Genomic DNA, 17,817 nt, shown 5'->3' on the forward strand with positions numbered 1-17,817 from the left:
CTGCTGTAATGTGTGTCGTTACGTTATAACCAGGCTTTTCTGCGTTAATACCTGTGACCGTGAAGAAATAGCATTCACATTAAGACTGTAGCCTCTCTCTTTTGGCGCTCTCTTTCTCTGCGCTAAGTCTTATCATAGGGTGTGTGATTTGTTGGGTTTTAGCTGGACAGGACTGAGCTGGAAGTCCCTCCAAAGGCACTCGGGATCATGGGTGTGGTTGAGATCTCTCCTGCCAAGTATTCACATCAGTTACACACACACACGCACATGCGCTCACACACACACACACACACACACATACATACACATACACACACACACACACACACACACACACACACAGACACACACACACACACTTGCACGCAGACAAACATGCACAGATTGCAGACACAGATGTAAAACCACCCCAGATGTGTGTGCTTAACTGCTGTCACTACAGTTCAGCATATTCCACTAAACCAAATAATAGTCATTAATTATTCGACTTCATCTGATGCTCATTTCTTTTGAATTCTGGCCTACGCCATTCGCTCATGTTTTTCCCATAACAGACATTGTTGTTACATAACGGAGTGGCTGCTTCAGTAGGAGCCGCTCCTGTGCTCCCATGATGCCTTATGGCTCTGTGCATGGCCTCTCTCTCGGGGGCCCGGCCCACCCCACGCATGGCCTCTCTCTCGGGGGCCTGGCCCACCCCACGCATGGCCTCTCTCCTGGGGGCCCGGCCCACCCCACGCATGGCCTCTCTCCTGGGGGCCCGGCCACCAGCACGTCCCCTTCATGCAGCTCCGCCTGGTATGGAAACTAAAGCCCTAATGACTTTTAACGCTATAATTGCGCTAATTTTATTCGGCCAGATGACAGCGGCCCTTGTGACAGGGCTATTCTTGTCCTCTTCCCAGGGTCTGCCCCACTTCACGGGTACCCCTGCTGCCATGACCTCATCAACATGGGACAGACCTTGTGAATCCGCCTTGCGTGTGAGCTGTAGCTTTTATGCCATCGTCATGTGACAGAGAGCCTGTATGCTAATCACAGGAACTGGCCGAGTGCTCATACGACCTTTCACCTTCTGCTGTGAGGTCATCATTATGAGACGTACATTTTACCTAAAACCCTTTGTGCTATTAATAAGGTCTTCATTTGGGTGTTAATGTATGTTGTAGTATGACTGCACTGACAGCGTTTCAGTGGAAGCCTATCAGGTTCTCCTGTTTCTAAATATGTATATGGATCTTCACATCGTTTGGGTAACATTACTCAGATTTGTGTGTGTGTGTGTGTGTGTGTGTGTGTGTGTGTGTGTGTGTGTGTGTGTGTGTGTGTGTGTGTGTGTGTGTGTGTGTGTGTGTGTGTGTGTGCACATAATATGTTGTGAACGAAGAGGTGTTTCTCTTATCAGGTGTTTAAAGATTCCAAGCTATTAATATGTGTGTGTGTAAACACATTTCCCCAGTAAGTATGACACTGGAGTACCATGGCAACTCTGGTTTACTGTGAGTCCAGATGGCCTGTGAAGGGTGGTGTGTCTCATGCACACATTCAGTGATTTGTCATATGCCTGCCTGCTGTGCACATCCACAAACATCCTGCAGCTCAGTGATATCAGATGCATTAGTGAGTGAGAGGCTTGCGAGGCTTGACTTCTCATTAAGACAAAGATGCACTGCACTGCGCACACACACACACACACACACACACACACACACACACACACACTCCTAACAAACACCTCTCTGTGTGAGCATGCTGACCTGGTTCCGCACACTGAGAACAAAACAGTGTTATTTTGAAAGAGGCACATGATGTGTCTCCATCTTCTGAGTGTGTGTGTGTGTGTGTCCCAAGTTACACTCGCAACACCAGGCATCCCTAGTCTGTTCTTTGTTACGGAGATGTTACCCAGCAACCCTCCATAAACACAAGCCTGCACGGGGCTCATAAACAGTGGATTGCTAACTCAATTCCTCCCATTGAGAGTTTGAGATTTCCCCTCTGTGTGTGTGTGTGTGTGTGTGTGTGTGTGTGTCTGTGTGTGTGTGTCTCTGTGTGTGTGTGTGTGTGTGTGTGTGTTTTGGTGTGTGTGTGTGTGTCTTTGTGTGTGTGTGTGTGTGTGTGTGTGTGTGTGTGTGTGTGTCCAGTATGTTTTTGTGAGATCACTAAATAGAGAGAACTTGACTAACGGCATCACAATCCATTTGTCTCCCACAGAACAATCAGCTCTTAGACACATACATTGTGGCACATAGACACACACTTCTTAGCACATAGACACACACATCTTAGCACATAGACACACATATCGTAGCACATAGACACACACATCTAAGCACATAGACACACACATCTTAGCACATAGACACACACATCTTAGCACATAGACACACACATCTTAGCACATAGACACACATCGTAGCACATAGACACACACATCGTAGCACATAGACACACACATCTTAGCACATAGACACACACATCTTAGCACATAGACACACATCGTAGCACATAGACACACACATCGTAGCACATAGACACACACATCTTAGCACACAGACACACATCGTAGCACATAGACACACACATCGTAGCACATAGACACACACATCTTAGCACATAGACACACACATCTTAGCACATAGACACACATCGTAGCACATAGACACACACATCTTAGCACATAGACACACACATCTTAGCACATAGACACACACATCTTAGCACATAGACACACATCGTAGCACATAGACACACACATCTTAGCACATAGACACACATCGTAGCACATAGACACACACATCGTAGCACATAGACACACACACGTGTGTGGGTTGGTGTTCATGATGTGTGTAGGCCGCCTGGTGTGTGTGTGGTGGGTAGTCTCCCATACCGGGCTGTTTCTGGCGTGGTCATGGCCAGCTCTAACCCGCTGATCAGCAGCTGTGGAGCCTGTGTTGTGTTAACACGGGAGACGTTTCATCCAAGTTGGATCAAGTCAGTGTAGGCTTGGACGGTTCCCTAACTTTTCCATATAACCTCCTGACCTATTTCCTCGTAGACAGACCTCTCTCTCCCGCTCTCCACCACTCCCACTCCCCCTGTTAGTGTGTGTGTGTGTGTGTGTGTGTGTGTAGTTGTTTTGCTTGTGTGTGTGCCTAAGTTAACCACACACACACCTGAGAGCTTGCTGACTATGTGCAGGTCAAGTTGAGATCAATGATTTCCTTTGTAATTGAGAGCGAGATAAATCACGATGCGCGATGGAAAGAGGGAGAGAATAGAGAAACTGCTGACTCACCGTCCTCACTCCCTCCCTCCTTCCCTCCCTCCCTTCCCTCTTTCCATCACACTTAACGGAGTCATTTATATTCATTTCTTGCTCTATTGTGTTTTTCCTCCACCTCTGTTTGGCAAGTCATAAAGCTGTCACTGGGATCTTTCAGGCAAGCTGCCACCTGCTGGCGCAATGAGGAACTGTAAATCTCATACCATCACGCTTTGAAATCCAAGGAGCCGATTTTCTTTTTGTGGGTTTCTGTTATGTTGGTTAGGCATGGTGAGACTGGAGCTTCTGCGTAAGGAGTTTCCAAAAACCAACACAGCCCTGTGTGTGACCTTCGTTTAGAGTATTTAGTTGGGAGGGCGTCTCCTGGGGTTGAATCAGTTGTTTTCTCTTGCATGTGAGCAAGGTCATGGGACCGGTGTAGCTGATGCAGTGCGAGGTTCCTCTGAAGTGTCTGCTGTTGTTGCTGATGCAGTGCGAGGTTCCTCTGAAGTGTCTGCTGTTGTTGCTGATGCAGTGCGGGGTTCCTCTGAAGTGTCTGCTGTTGTAGCTGATGCAGTGCGAGGTTCCTCTAAAGTGTCTGCTGTTGTAGCTGATGCAGTGCGAGGTTCCTCTGAAGTGTCTGCTGTTGTAGCTGATGCAGTGCGAGGTTCCTCTAAAGTGTCTGCTGTTGTAGCTGATGCAGTGCGAGGTTCCTCTGAAGTGTCTGCTGTTGTAGCTGATGCAGTGCGAGGTTCCTCTGAAGTGTCTGCTGTTGTAGCTGATGCAGTGCGAGGTTCCTCTAAAGTGTCTGCTGTTGTTGTTTCAGGCGCGTGGCTGAAGAGCAGTCTAGGGTACGTGCAACGAGAAGGAGACGAGCTCATCCTTACCTACATTGCATCACAGCTGGGCTACTGGGTCGCAGCCATGTCTCCTCTCAACACAGGTGACTGATACACACACACACACACACACACACAAACATCACACACACACACACACACACACACACACACAGACACACACACACACACACACACACACACACACACAAACATCACACACACACACACACACACACACACACACACACACACACACACACATCACAATCTAAACACAAGTGACAGAGAGCAGTAACAGAAGCTGAAGGCAGCCCAGGCAGCTTTAGCAGGCAAGACTAGTCAAACATGTAAACATCGGCATTAGCACCTGCATGAAGCATCCAAAGAAGCCCATCGATCGCTGCATTAAACAAAGATTAGGTGAAGATTTAAAGGGGCACATTTTGCTATTCTGCTATTTCAATTTACACATTCTCATATTTCAGGATCTATTATTTGTTTGGTCATCTGCCATTTCCAAACCACTAATGATACCTACAGGACCTCAGATCAAACTTGTGAAACATCTGCATTGACACACGGATAAGACCAGACCAGACCAGTCAACCTCTACGTTTCCGCCTCCATCAAACCGAATTAGTACTGTCCTAAATCACAAGTTTTATCAGACCAAACCAATCAACTTGTGTATTAAGATCTAGCCTATATCAGGGCATTCCTCTGCATGGAAACATATTTCTAACCAAACTGGGTAACATCTGTGCAAACACACACGGCATCAAAGCAGTAGCTGTTAGGAAGAGCACAAGTATGTAGCCTAACCCTCTAAATAGAACGATAGATCTCAGTAGGGGTGGGCGACCTGCCCAGAAAAACATACCACAATATTTTTAACACATAACCCAGGACCCAATTTCACCATTTTCTTCCCAATTTTACAATAAGTCCCGCAATCATATTTATTTATTTCGTCCTCAAAAACAATACACATCCCAAAAACAAGCCACTTTACCAAGTCCAATTCCTTGTTTGTGCAAACTTACTTGGTCAATAAAACCTGATTCTGCTGATTCTGAAATGTACTAATGTATTGTCAAGAAATATCCACACTCGAACTAGCCCTATGGACTTATTTATTTGCACCTTATAAAACACAATGTTACGTTTAAGGCATTGTTTTCAAAATGGTCATTAAAACCTGAGTAAAACTTAATTTTAAATATTAAACAAAGTTGTTATCAGCAACTCAAGAGATAAGGCTCGTTCCTTTGGATGCTTCCTTTTAAAGCGCGCTTGTTTTGTTTGATTACCTTAAGAAGTACCAAGCGTTGTCCAACAAAGTTCACAGATAACTTTGCTTTGAGAAATATCTGACTCTGCGTAACCCGAACCACTGCCACCGCACGGACGCCGTGTCCTTTTTAAGCACCAGCTCCTTATCAGCCACGCTGCTTGCTCACGTTGAATTGTTTTACAAATACAGTTGCACATAAGAGAGACCTATGAAAGAGACAGATACGCCAATCAGCACAGCCATCTAGAAGGCAATCATAGCTCGATCATAGACGTCTAGAAGGCAATCATAGCTAGATCATAGACGTCCACGAGGCAATCATAGCTAGATCATAGACGTCTAAGAGGCAATCATAGCTAGATCATAGACTTCTAGGAGGCAATCATAGCTAGATCATAAACGTCTTCGAGACCGGTCACCATATAAAATTGTCAGATGGCCCAACCCTAGATCCCAGCACATAGTCAAACACCGCAGATGGGGTTCAGTAATCCCCAGAACGACGCCTGGGATGAAAATAAAGTCACAGCGGAACACTGGTGCTGATGGTGGGCCCAGTCAAGAATGCTCTTTCTACATAATGTATATCCTAGCAGATAATATTGATGTGCCAACAAGATTATTAATACTTGAAAGCTGACCTCAGCATTGTTTAAGTGCTCACAAGTGTGTTTGTGTGTGTGTGTGTGTGTGTGTGTGTGTGTGCCTGTTTGTGTGTGTGTGTCTGTTTGTGTGTGTGTGTGTGTGTGCCTGTTTGTGTGTATCCGTGTGTGTGTATCCGTGTCTGTGTCTGTGTGTGTTCCAGGTCCAGTGGTTGCAAAAGACATCAGCACATATCACACGGTGTTCCTGCTGGCTATTCTGGGAGGCATGGCCTTGATTCTGCTGCTTCTGCTCTGCCTGCTTCTCTATTACTGCAGGTAGGTGTGTGTCTGTGTCTGTGTCTGTGTCTGTGTCTGTGTCTGTGTCTGTGTCTATGTCTGTGTGGGTGTGTGTCTGTGTATCTGCGTTTGCCAGCATCTGTGGTCTTAAGAAAATAAATCTCCAGTTTACAGTATGGCAGTGTTACACAACATTATACCATGTAGATGCGTTTGTATACGGTTGCATTTAGGAATTTGTCATAGAAATATGTTGCCCATATATCTGCAAGTAAATTGTAAGTCTTGATTATTATCTTGTTATGACTTGTACTGTGCCATGTCACAGTAATAATATAATGTATGCCTTGCTGGTGAGGGCGTCCCTGTATAATATTATGTATGGTGTGCTGTTGTGTCCTCCTGCCAGGCGGAAGTGCGCACACTCGCGTGCACACTCGCACTCGCACTCACACTCCCACAGGAAGCTGGTGTTGTCCACAGCCCTGGAGGGCTCCAAGCAGGACCAGTCCACCTCCATGTCCCACCTTAACCTGATCAGCGAGACGCAGCTGGACCCCCTGGACCTGACCGCTCAGGGCCTGGAGCCTGACCTGCACACGCCCATGCTCAAGCCCGTCCCGTACATCGTCTCCGCCGACGAGCTGGGGGCGTCCCGCGACGACCTGCCGCGTAGCCGTGGTTCCCGTGGCAACCACTTCCGCCGCTCGGCGGAGACGTTTGAGCTGAAGGGGGGCCGCTCGGCCGACCCCTCGGAGGCAGACTACCGCCGCAGCTACACCTCCGTGCTCTCCTCCTCCCTGCACCCGCTCCACACCTCCGTCTCCTGCTGTTCATCCCCCCATCCGCTGCTGCGCCTGTCCTCCGAGGACCGCTGCAGCCAGAGGGACGAGACCCGCCTCTCCCCGCTGAGAGACACGCCCCGGAGCCCTGGCCCCGCCTCCCCGTGCTTAGAGGTGGGGCTGGAGCGCCGCGTAGGGGAGCTGCTCTCGCGCTCCGTGGACCAATTAGAGAGAGGCCCCCTCTCTCTCTCCCTCCCCCGGCCCGGGGCCCTCTTGTGCTGCAGCTCGGAGCTGGCTGTCAGTCAGGCCCATAGAGGAGGGGCTTACATGAGGCCCCGCCCCACACTCGTCATCCCCGCCCACTACATGCGGCTGCCGGGGACACACCCCCTCTCGGGCCAGGCGCTGCTCCTCCAATCGGACGAGCGCAGCGAGCTGGAGAGCATCCAGGCCGAGTTGGCCGCGTCCCATCAACCCCTGGGCCAGGTGAGCGCAGGTGAGCCCGCTGGGGAGGGAGGAAGTGAGGTCACCGAGGGAGGAGCGGTGAAGGACAGAGAGACTGACCGAGGGGGAGGTGGAGAGGGGGAGTGGAGCCAGAACCTGTCCATCCCCGAGCGGCTGGGTCAGACGGGGCTCGGCCTGGTGCAGATGAACGGCGAGGACCAGCTGCTGGCCGAGAAGGCCCTGATGGAGCTGCGGGGGGGCAAGCCGCTGCCGCACCCCAGGGCCTGGTTCGTCTCGCTGGACGGCCGCTCCAACGCGCACATCCGCCACTCCTACATCGACCTGCACGGGGCGGGCCGGGGACCCACGCCTGCGGGCCGCGGCAACGACGCCAGCCTGGACTCGGGCGTGGACATGGGCGAGGTGAGGGGGCCAGGGTGGCGGCGGGCGCCGACGAGGGTCCAGAAGGCGGCTCAGCACACGGCCCAGTCGGCTGCACCGGCTGCCCCCCCTCCCCCACCCCCCAGCGTCACCTACACGCAGCTGGTGTTTCTGGAAGATTCCAGCGGCGACAGCAGCAAAGGAGGGACGCCGGTTCACAGCCCGCAGTCGGACGGAAGCCAAGTGAGGGAGGAAGAGGAGAGGAGAGACCTGGAGGACGGGGACACGGGGTCCTCAATGTCCCCCTCTCCTCCCTCCCCCATGTCCCCTCCTCTGCATTCTCCCCCGCCTCTGCCCGACCCCATGCCCATGCAGGAGGACAACGAGGACGAAGATGATTTCCTGACTGAGCGCGCTCAGACACACGCACAGCTGCCCCCCGGCAGCAGTCCTCCGGACGAGCTGTCCGCCCCCGACGACAGCGGCGAGGACGAGAACAAGAAGAGCCTGTGGCAGAAGCGTGAGGAGCGGCCACTGCTGCCCTTTCACCTCAAGTGACCCCTGACCTCTGGGCTGCCTCCTCTCGCGTGGTCTGTGCACAAACCAGGAAGGGGAGAAGAACCGCTGCAAGGTTTGCTGAATAGCAAGTGCTAATGTCTGTGTGAGTGTGCGCACGCATTGTATGAACACTCCGAAGCAAAAATACAGTACTATACAGTTACACACAACTATTCTGCTCTACCTTTGTAAAGACAGTGTCCTGACAGAAGGAGGAGAGGAGCAGGCAGGTTGAGTATAGCTCTACAGCTCATCGCCCCCTTGTGGACACCTGTGAACAGACAACTATGGTTCAAACATTTGCTGCTTTGCTAACGTTTTGGGAGTACTCTTATTCCAAGCGAACAGGAGTGGAACTCAAATAAAGAGACTATTTTCTAAATGCCTTTGAATCTTCGAGCGAATGAGCATCATCCTTAACCAGGAAACAGCCATAAGCAGAGCTAGAGAGACAGGACCGTATGCGGCTCTGCCGGTCAGTCTGTATTCACAATGCAATCAGTCCAGCTCCGCACTCTGCAGTGACCGGTACTGAGAGTGAAGGCTAGACCTTGGAATATGGAGCGGCTCAAGCTCTCAATGATGGTGGCTCCAGTGATGAAGCACTGTGGCGCTCACCACCCCAGCTTAACAGCCTCACACAGCTGTGCAGCTATGCAATGCTTTTGTACTGAAAGAAACCCCTATGGCTTCCAATGCTGGTTTGAACCACTACCTGTTTTATTTAGTATGCCGATTATTTTACTCAAGTTATTTTTATGACACTGTCTGTCATCATTCTGTGTGGATGGATGGATGTTTTTTGGAAAAAGGTTGGGACACACACACACACGGTCACACACACACACAGCCACACAGATATGTTGTGATACCAAATATACAGTAGTTAGGGTTAAGATCTGTAATCTCATGTCCAAGTGCCTTAATTGTGGTCAACACCAAACTAAAGCCCCTCTGCTCTCCTTCCTCCTGCCCCCCTGCCCTAATTTCTCCTGCTCTCCTGCCCCTTCATCTCTCCACAGCTGACATCCTCATCATCATAACTCCCCTCTACTTTCATCTCACTTCCATCACTCCTCTCAGATAAGGCCGCTGCTGGTCTATGTTAGACACATTTATGTATTTCTTATTCTCTCTTTTCCCTCCCCTCTCTTGTCTTCTGCTGAATAACCCACGTGAAGAACTATTGGTCTTACCTTGTCTTTCTTACCTTGGCCAGATGCTATATGGCAAAAGCTGATACAAAAATAACTGATGTGATGTGTGTGCTGGTTTGTATTTGTGTTGATGGAAGTATGCACACAATATTCCTCCACATCACAAATCTGTGTGTGTGTGTGTGTGTGTGTGTGTGTGTGTGTGTGTGTGTGTGTGTGTGTGTGTGTGTGTGTTTTGTATGATCCCATATGCATGTGTATGACATTGGTCTGTTAGCAAACCTTATTTTCTTGTCCTTAGAGTTGTGTATGTATCCTTGTGTGTTCACATGCATATGCTTGTGTCTGTCATTGGCCTTTTAACAAACATTTTCTTTGCCTTTGTAGAAGTGTCTAGCCATGTTTGTGTGTCTGGATGATGTGTGTGTGTGTGTGTGTGTGCGTGTGTGTGTGTTTGAGCATATGACTCTGTCTCTCTGAGATGTTGTGTACTGAAGTGTGTGCAGTTCCTCTTGCAGCCGGTGTTTTGTTTTTAGAGCGCTCTGTTTGTGCTTTATGTACCTTGACAACCACTTAAGAATGACTCCACTGTACGCTGTCCTACACCAGACTGGTCCACAGTGTGGCAGCCTACCCATGCCAATCTGCTATGTGGAAATCTGCATTGTGCTTCTCAACTGCAGACTATAGGCCTCCAGTCTCTTCCGCTCAACTATGCTCTGAATGTACTGTTGCTTGTACAATGATTCACACTCAAATAAACTCCTAGATGAACTCTTAAATTAGTGGTCCACCTTCATTTCATACTGTTCCTCCAGCCTTTTTGATTTTACTTGTCTACATATGAATTGGTGAGACAAGTTGAGAATGTGCAAGGTGAGGTAATTTATATGCCGGGGAATGTCCTTGTGGGTGATTTTGTTTTCTTGCTAAACAGCTCGCTTCTGAACCATATCTGCAGAGGACACTTGAGCATCTGTTCAGCATATGGAACCCAAGTCACCTTGGCGACAACTGAGGGGTGGGCACTGTAATCTATACATGTGGAAAATTGGTGAATGTTGGTGTGGTTCATGGCCTTTAGCTTCTGTGGGATGCTCGATGCTGTGATGTAACTAGCAGAATCACCATGGGCCTGAAATGTAGAGATTATTCAGTAACTGAGATCATAATTTGGTGGTATTATAATTATGCGTTGTTATAACATGAATAACGCAGTATTTATGAATAGGAATAATTAAATTACAGGAAGTGCTAGGGACAGTGGCATTCACACAAAGGTGATCTAGTGTTTGTGTGCGTTCAAATGTATATTTGATACCCTATTGCAAGTAAGATGAAACTACCGATAAGATAAGCAGCTCATAGTAATTTTAGTCAGTTAATATTTAACGTAATTTATGGGACTGCTCTGAACTGTGCTCTTTATTCTTACTGTTGCATGCATTCCCTGGGCTGCGCTGACTTTGTCAGGTAATTTCAAATGTTTCGTAAACCAAGCATATTTTTATTATTAGAAATCAAGATGTTAAGCTAATGCAGTGTCAATGGGATAGTGTTAGCACTGTTATGATATGGCTGAAGTTGTGATTAAGACAGGAATCATGTTAAAATATGCAGCTTGAAACAGATATGTCTAAGAATGTATAGATGTCTTTTCTAATCACGGCTTACACGGCTTTTTCATTGTGTATCCATGTGCAAAACAATTCCATTTTTTTCCCCTCATATGGGGATTTTAGGCTGGTGCATAAAGAAAAAGTGTGCCCAGTTTTGTTTCATGCCTGTATTACTACACAATTATTATATGGGGTAACTTCATATGCAGTAACAATATTCAAGGTCTGCAAGCGTATGTACCAAGTGCTCGTGTTAGATTGATTGACTGTTGCACGCGTCACTATGAAGACATAAAATCACTTCGCTATAATGACACATACGATGCAAGTGTTGTTTGCAGAACGGATTGAGTCTGTCCTGACACAAACTAAAACTGTACAGCATTCCAACATTTATGGTCAATTTGGATACAGTGGGCTAGGTGGATGAATCAAGACATGATGACTACTTTAGTAGCCTAGGAAGTCGGACAAAAGACTTATTTTGCCTCGAATCTAGCTGCTGTAGATGTTTTATGCTGATCTATTGTTCATAAAAGCTTTCCATAGGGAGGAAAAGTAATCGAGTCACTCCCAGGTGGTTTTTGTTCCTTACGCTGAGCAAAATGAATGTCATTCTGCATTGAGACGTTTTTAGAAAAATTATATCTTGGTCCGGGTCAAAAAGTTAGTGGAATAGCTTCCGTGACATGTTTGAAATAAACTTGATTGGTTCTTGTGATCATATTTTCATTCACAATTTGAATTGTTTAGATTTTTTGGTAACAAGGTGATCAGGAACTCAATTTGTTTAAAAATCAGTTTATGAGATCTTACATTTAATCTGCTCTTCGATACTGAATAAAACCACTAGGGGGCGTAGCTTTTCACTTTACCACTTATTAAGTCATTCATTCTAATCAAGACGGGTCATCCAGGTCATTTCTTAGGACTTATCTATGCCAGTTTAAGACTTTGCACAGGAGTTAATGATTTGCACATGTTATACAGAATCCAGATCCAGTTCATTCGAATCTACAGATGAGGGATGGTTTAAGTTTAGTGTTAATAGTACATGTAGTGAGATACAACACAAGACCGGCTACCACACACAAGGTCTGAAGGCTTACCTTACAACACAAGACAGGATACCAAGGAGAAAACCAAACAAGGTGCAGTAATTATACCCACACTTCAGTTTCACCAAACTCAAGATCCAGAGAGCTGATAGGAAGCAGTGCAGGGAAGACAAGTAGCAGAGAGAGGAAGGGAAGGGGTTTCATTGTGTGGAATGGGCAGGTTATGGCAGAAGGGTTACATTGTGTGGAATGGCTAGGTTATGGCAGAAGATGTCTTTTGAAGAAAGAGTGACGCTGTACAGGCTGCAAAAGGGTACCCATGAATCAATCAACGTATTGTGGTTGCTCAGTGTCGAAAAGGGATATGGTAATGTGGTAACAATCACTAAAGGTTACTTGGGAGACTACGAGGTGAAGTGTATTGTATATGTTTAAGTTAACTGCACATCATCTTAGATTAGAGTTGGGGTGAACTGTCCTGATTTCTGACATGACCATGTGTATCATAGAAGTTCCTATACTGTTTCATAGCTTCCATCTCTGTGAAGGGGAATAAGCTGACTGCAAAATTGCTTTTGTCTGACAACTGAGAGCATCAATGGCTGCCCAAGGAATGTCTGGTAAGTAAAAAAAAAAATGTATTTTAAAAGTTTTATACATTTTAGAACTTCTAGGAAAGCACTAGAATAACTGTATATTATTGATTTGATGTCACTCTTCTATAACGGAGAACATTTTGACTGGTGACACACATAGCTCTTTTTGTCATGTATAAAAATGTTGCCTTCAAATGCAGTGTGGTGCAAGCGGTCGCCCTCCAATCATGAACAGGTCAAAGTTTGTATCTTACCTGCGATCATTTCCTGATTCCACTCCCAGTGAAGTCACTCTTTACTGTCTTATAAATATAAATGTGTATACCGATATGTTTGGCACTGCAGCTTACTTAGACAGACATTTACAAATAACCATGGTTCACCAGGTTATATCTTAATATGTCATAGAGCAGGAATGGTCAACTTTAATGATAGAGAGGGCCACCATTTTACTGCATTCCTACCAGAGGGCCACATGAGAAAGCTACCATTTTAATTAAGACCAAAATACGTGTAAACACTCCTCTGTATGTTTATTGAACTAACATATATAGTACAGAAACTTCATATGTGTCATGCTTAAATGCATTTGAATGATTGCAAAGGGCTCTCACAAATCAAAATCACCATTCAATGATGGCACAAAACAGCAACCCAACATTAAGTAATCATGTTTTTACTACATTTATTACTTCCACTCCAGTTTTTTTATTCCCATTTTCCCATTTTACTCACCCGATGTTTGGTACAGTGCAGTACAGAGGCGTAAGGTAGTTCCGACGGGCCCTAGTGCACACTATCATGATGGGCCCAAGTGCACACTACCATGATGGGCCCTAGTGCACACTATCAAGACGGGCCCAAGTGCACACTATCATGACATTTTCTGCACAACTCCTATCATTCAGGGCCTGTTTAGAGTAGAGATGGCTCTAGACTTGCCAAGGTACTGATTGTGGATAATCACTCTGTAACATCCACCTTCAGTGAGGTGTGCACGGCCCTAGTATTGTTTCTGACATCTGTGACAGTGGCAAAAACCAAGTGACTCATTAAGAACTACCTGAGGGCATGGGACAGGCGGGGTGCATCACCACTGCATCACCACTTTTATGTTTGAAAGGCATCGTTCGTCTTGAAGGTGTGCTGTGCCTCTGGCTGTGGTCAGTCAGCTTGTAGAGACTTGACATTGGACAAAAAAAATGCATATTACCCAGCAATCATCATTGCATATCTGTATAAAACAAAAATACCAAAAGAAAATAAGAAATTATTCTTTTAATTGAATAGTTATTTTAATAGTTTCTATAGTTTATGTAGGATAAGTATGTAGGATAAGTATTGTTACTGACAAATGTCTTGTTGCAGTCCATTTACGTAAACGTGATAATGCACATTAATTTTTTAATTCATGTTTTGACACCATTAATGCAGGCTCTGCTATGACCTTTTTATTCACCAATAGTGTATATAAATACTAAATAAAGCTATTTGATGTAGCCTACCTGCGAATGTTTCTGACATTTGTATTATTAATTCAGTATTCACTCCCATATTAAGAGTATTAACACTTGCTGTTTAATGATAGGAAAAATAGGATGGATTTGTGGTTAATCTGCAATAAACTATGGATATTGATTATTGTCTCTTATTACTGATTAATCATGACTAAATGGGTTAATATATTTTTACAGCACTTATTCTTATCCGTCTCTTTCTCTCTCTTTTCCAGAAAACCCACATTATCTTGCAGACATTAGACTAGTGCTTCTGGGTACTGAAGGTGAAGGGAAGAGGTCAGTTGGAAACACCATCCTGGGTAAAGATGAGTTTAGTGCTCAGAAAACTGACGAATGTATGACAAAATGTCGTGCAGTGGTAGGGAGGCAGATCACTGTTATCAACACACCAGGCTGGGGTAGGGAGCAGCGTCTCGCTCAAACTCCTGTAAGTGTTCAAGAGCAGCATCTGCAGTGTGTGTTTCCTCCAGGAGTCCATGCTCTGCTGTTGGTGATACGTGCAGACAGGAAATTCACAGAGGCCCACAGGGCAGCACTGCAAGATCATGTAGAGCTTTTCGGTGAGAATGTGTGGAATCACACCATGGTGCTGTTTACCTGTGGGGACTTGCTTGGAGAAACAACCATTGAGGAGTTCATTGCTAATGAAGGTGCGCCCATCCAGTGGGTTGTGGTCAAATGCAGTTACAGGTATTGTCGTTTCAACAATACTGAGAGGGCTGATGGCGCACAGGTCTCACAGTTGCTGGAGTTTATAGAGATCTTGGTGGCTATGAATACAGGGCAATGTTTTGAGATAGACAGTCAAAGACACAAGGCAGAGGTCATGAGAAATGCAAGAGATGCAACTGAGATCTCAGCAGATGAGGAGGATGGGGGATGCTCTAATGTTCAACAGACCTAAGAGTAGAGACACACCTACAAGTGAGTTGGCATTCACTGCTCTGGTAAATTTCAAACCTGTATTCTTTTCTGCAAAAATACAAGCAGTACACAGTTGCAGATTAATTTATTTTTATGAATTCTATGTTGCATGACATTATTATGTTTCCACAGTGAAAGAAGAGGAGGAAGACACAAAATGAAGGGGAAGCTCAACAATAAAGATCATCAGAATGGAAGCCACACAAGTTGTCACAAAAAAGGGGATTTCCACCTAACAAACACAAACTCTTCCCCAGAGGAACTGATTTAGATTTTCTTTTACAGAATGATGAGTCTTGTCTCTGTCAGCTATGATTGTTGTTTATAAATATGCCTGGAAAGCACACGTTTTTGATGAAGGCATGTATTCAGAATTACACAAAAGGAAATTAACAGACAGTTCCAAGAAAGTTCATATTAATTCCAAAGTGTGTGACTGTATTCTGATTTGAAAACTGCTCAGATGTAACAAGTGTGTGAAGAATTGGGATCATGATTATGAAACACCCAACATATATGTATTTCAAATACATTTAAGGACATAAAATGGTTTATGGTGATGCTTGTGAATATTGTGTAGATATAAGGTGTGTGTGTGTCTGAGAATATTTTACCTTTGCATAGGTATCTCACTTGTTAAGAGTACAAGGCCAAATCAATATAGCCAAATGTATCACTTGCACTGTTAAAGATGTGGAATATTTTTTATGCTTAGATGATTAACTCATCAGTATGAAAGTCTCACTTTTGGAAGGCAGACGATGGGAAGCAGTAACTTAGCTATAATTCACTGACGTTAAAGTGAGCACTAAAGGACACAACACAGGCACATTCCAAGAAACCCCTGGTGAGGAGGGGGTCTCAGGGGGTCCAGACACACACACAGGGGGACCCAGGGGAGTTAGAAAAGAGTGAAAAGTAAATGCTGATTGATTTTGGCAAACAGCCAACCAGAACATACATGAAATATATGGGCCTTAAAAAGGCATGCAGAACGTTCATACAATGCTTATTGCAGGTAATCGATTCTAATAAATCTCCAGATTTCTTCATCCAGTCTCCGGTCTTCTGATTGAAAAAAAAGGTGTAGTGAGATGCTGTCTTGCCGCAACAGTCAGTGCGGACACATGTGTCCAATTTCCGATTGTAGTCCGATTTAAATCGAAGATCCGATTCATGTGTCTCCCCAAATCTAGATTTCCTGTGTCCGACTTCAGTCCGACTGGACTCCGATGTAGACCCCTGGATAAACGATCGGAGGCATGTGTCTCTCGAATCTAGATTTTAACTGGACAACAACAACTTTTGCACATGCTTGAGATCCTGCCAATAGACATATACATGCATCATATATGTCTATGATATGATAATCGCTGCTAGACGCTCAGTTCTTGTGCTCCCTCTCATTCACGTTGAAATACTGAAACCGAAACTGAAACTTTGAAACTAAAACTCAACTGTTTTGGACAGAACACGCTAATTCAGTGAACAAATATTTTTACTTTTTTTAATTACTTTTCCCCCACTTGTTAGTCATGTAATCCATTCATATCGATATAAGTACATTTGGCTGTGCCTCTCAGAGTCGCTAAATCATGAGTGTCACCTAAAGATACCACGGTAAGGGGGTCTCCGATGGCTGGTTTGCACTCGGCCCCGTTAAGTCGTTATTACGCCGCTGACCAGACAGGAGAGGTATGCCTGTCTGCGGTAGGTCCACTAGTATGCAAAACTTTAATATGAGAAAATGTAATGATCTTCGACGTATTATATGTATTTGCTATGTAAACATTTGTTGTGATAGTTGGGGTATCAATTTATTAATTGGCAAAGCAGTTATTTATATATGGTTCACCTGACCACGAGCTTCTGTACACATAACTGTTATTAGCTGTAAAGTTCGCTAGGAATATTCCATGCTTCAAATGTATTGTTTTATTTGACAGTTTGAATGTATTGATTATTTTTGGCTTTAATTGTAAATATCTTTGTATAGTGCTGATAAGTACCAATAGAAACAAACTGGAGATGTTAAACGTATTCGTATCAGAATGCTAATTGGGCTACTCATTCCATTCCACACATTCCTCCAGCTAGCTAGCAATGCTGTTGTACTGAAACCAATGGTTTTTATGTTGTTATTCTACTTGTGCAGATCCCATGTACAACATCAACGGATTTTGTATGTTTGTATAATCCAGGTATGCTCAAAGACTGAAATGTGTATGTTGTGTGTGCATTGTTGTTTAGATTGTTTGTGCACTTGTTTATTGTATGGTGATTTAAATGTTCTAAAAGCGAAAGTCAGAAGAGGTATGCCTGTCTGCGATCCCGCATACATCAACGGATTTTATATGTTTGTATAATCCAGAATAAATCTAGAAAAGCTTCAACTCCGCCTCCGGCCCTGACTGCCATAAGATCGTTACACATACCATTTATCAACACTTGGGTAGGATGGGAGTTAAAATGATTTAATACGAATGACAAAGAATT

The 17,817-nt window shown here is 45.2% G+C and overlaps 2 protein-coding genes across 2 annotated transcripts in view; both read left to right on the forward strand.

Moving 5' to 3' along the window:
• fam171a1 (family with sequence similarity 171 member A1) overlaps window positions 1-10,347 on the forward strand; it is a 35,507-nt gene extending 25,160 nt beyond the window's left edge. Inside the window, exons 6-8 of the mRNA XM_080857672.1 lie at window positions 4,092-4,208; window positions 6,207-6,321; window positions 6,692-10,347. Coding sequence (XP_080713798.1) covers window positions 4,092-4,208; window positions 6,207-6,321; window positions 6,692-8,447 — 1,988 coding nt within the window. The 3' untranslated portion in view covers window positions 8,448-10,347. The remainder of the gene's footprint in view (window positions 1-4,091; window positions 4,209-6,206; window positions 6,322-6,691) is intronic.
• Window positions 10,348-12,879: 2,532 nt separating this feature from the next.
• On the forward strand, window positions 12,880-15,301 carry LOC308380636 (GTPase IMAP family member 9-like; the record flags this gene model as incomplete). The annotated part of the gene is made up of 2 exons (XM_080858044.1): window positions 12,880-12,901; window positions 14,610-15,301. The coding sequence occupies 2 exons, from the start codon at window positions 12,880-12,882 to the stop codon at window positions 15,299-15,301; spliced, it is 714 nt and encodes a 237-aa protein (XP_080714170.1).
• Between the last annotated feature and the right edge of the window lie 2,516 nt (window positions 15,302-17,817).

This window comes from Sprattus sprattus (genome assembly GCF_963457725.1).
Source record: "Sprattus sprattus genome assembly, chromosome: 19".
In the NCBI taxonomy this organism is placed as follows: Eukaryota; Metazoa; Chordata; class Actinopteri; order Clupeiformes; family Clupeidae; genus Sprattus; species Sprattus sprattus.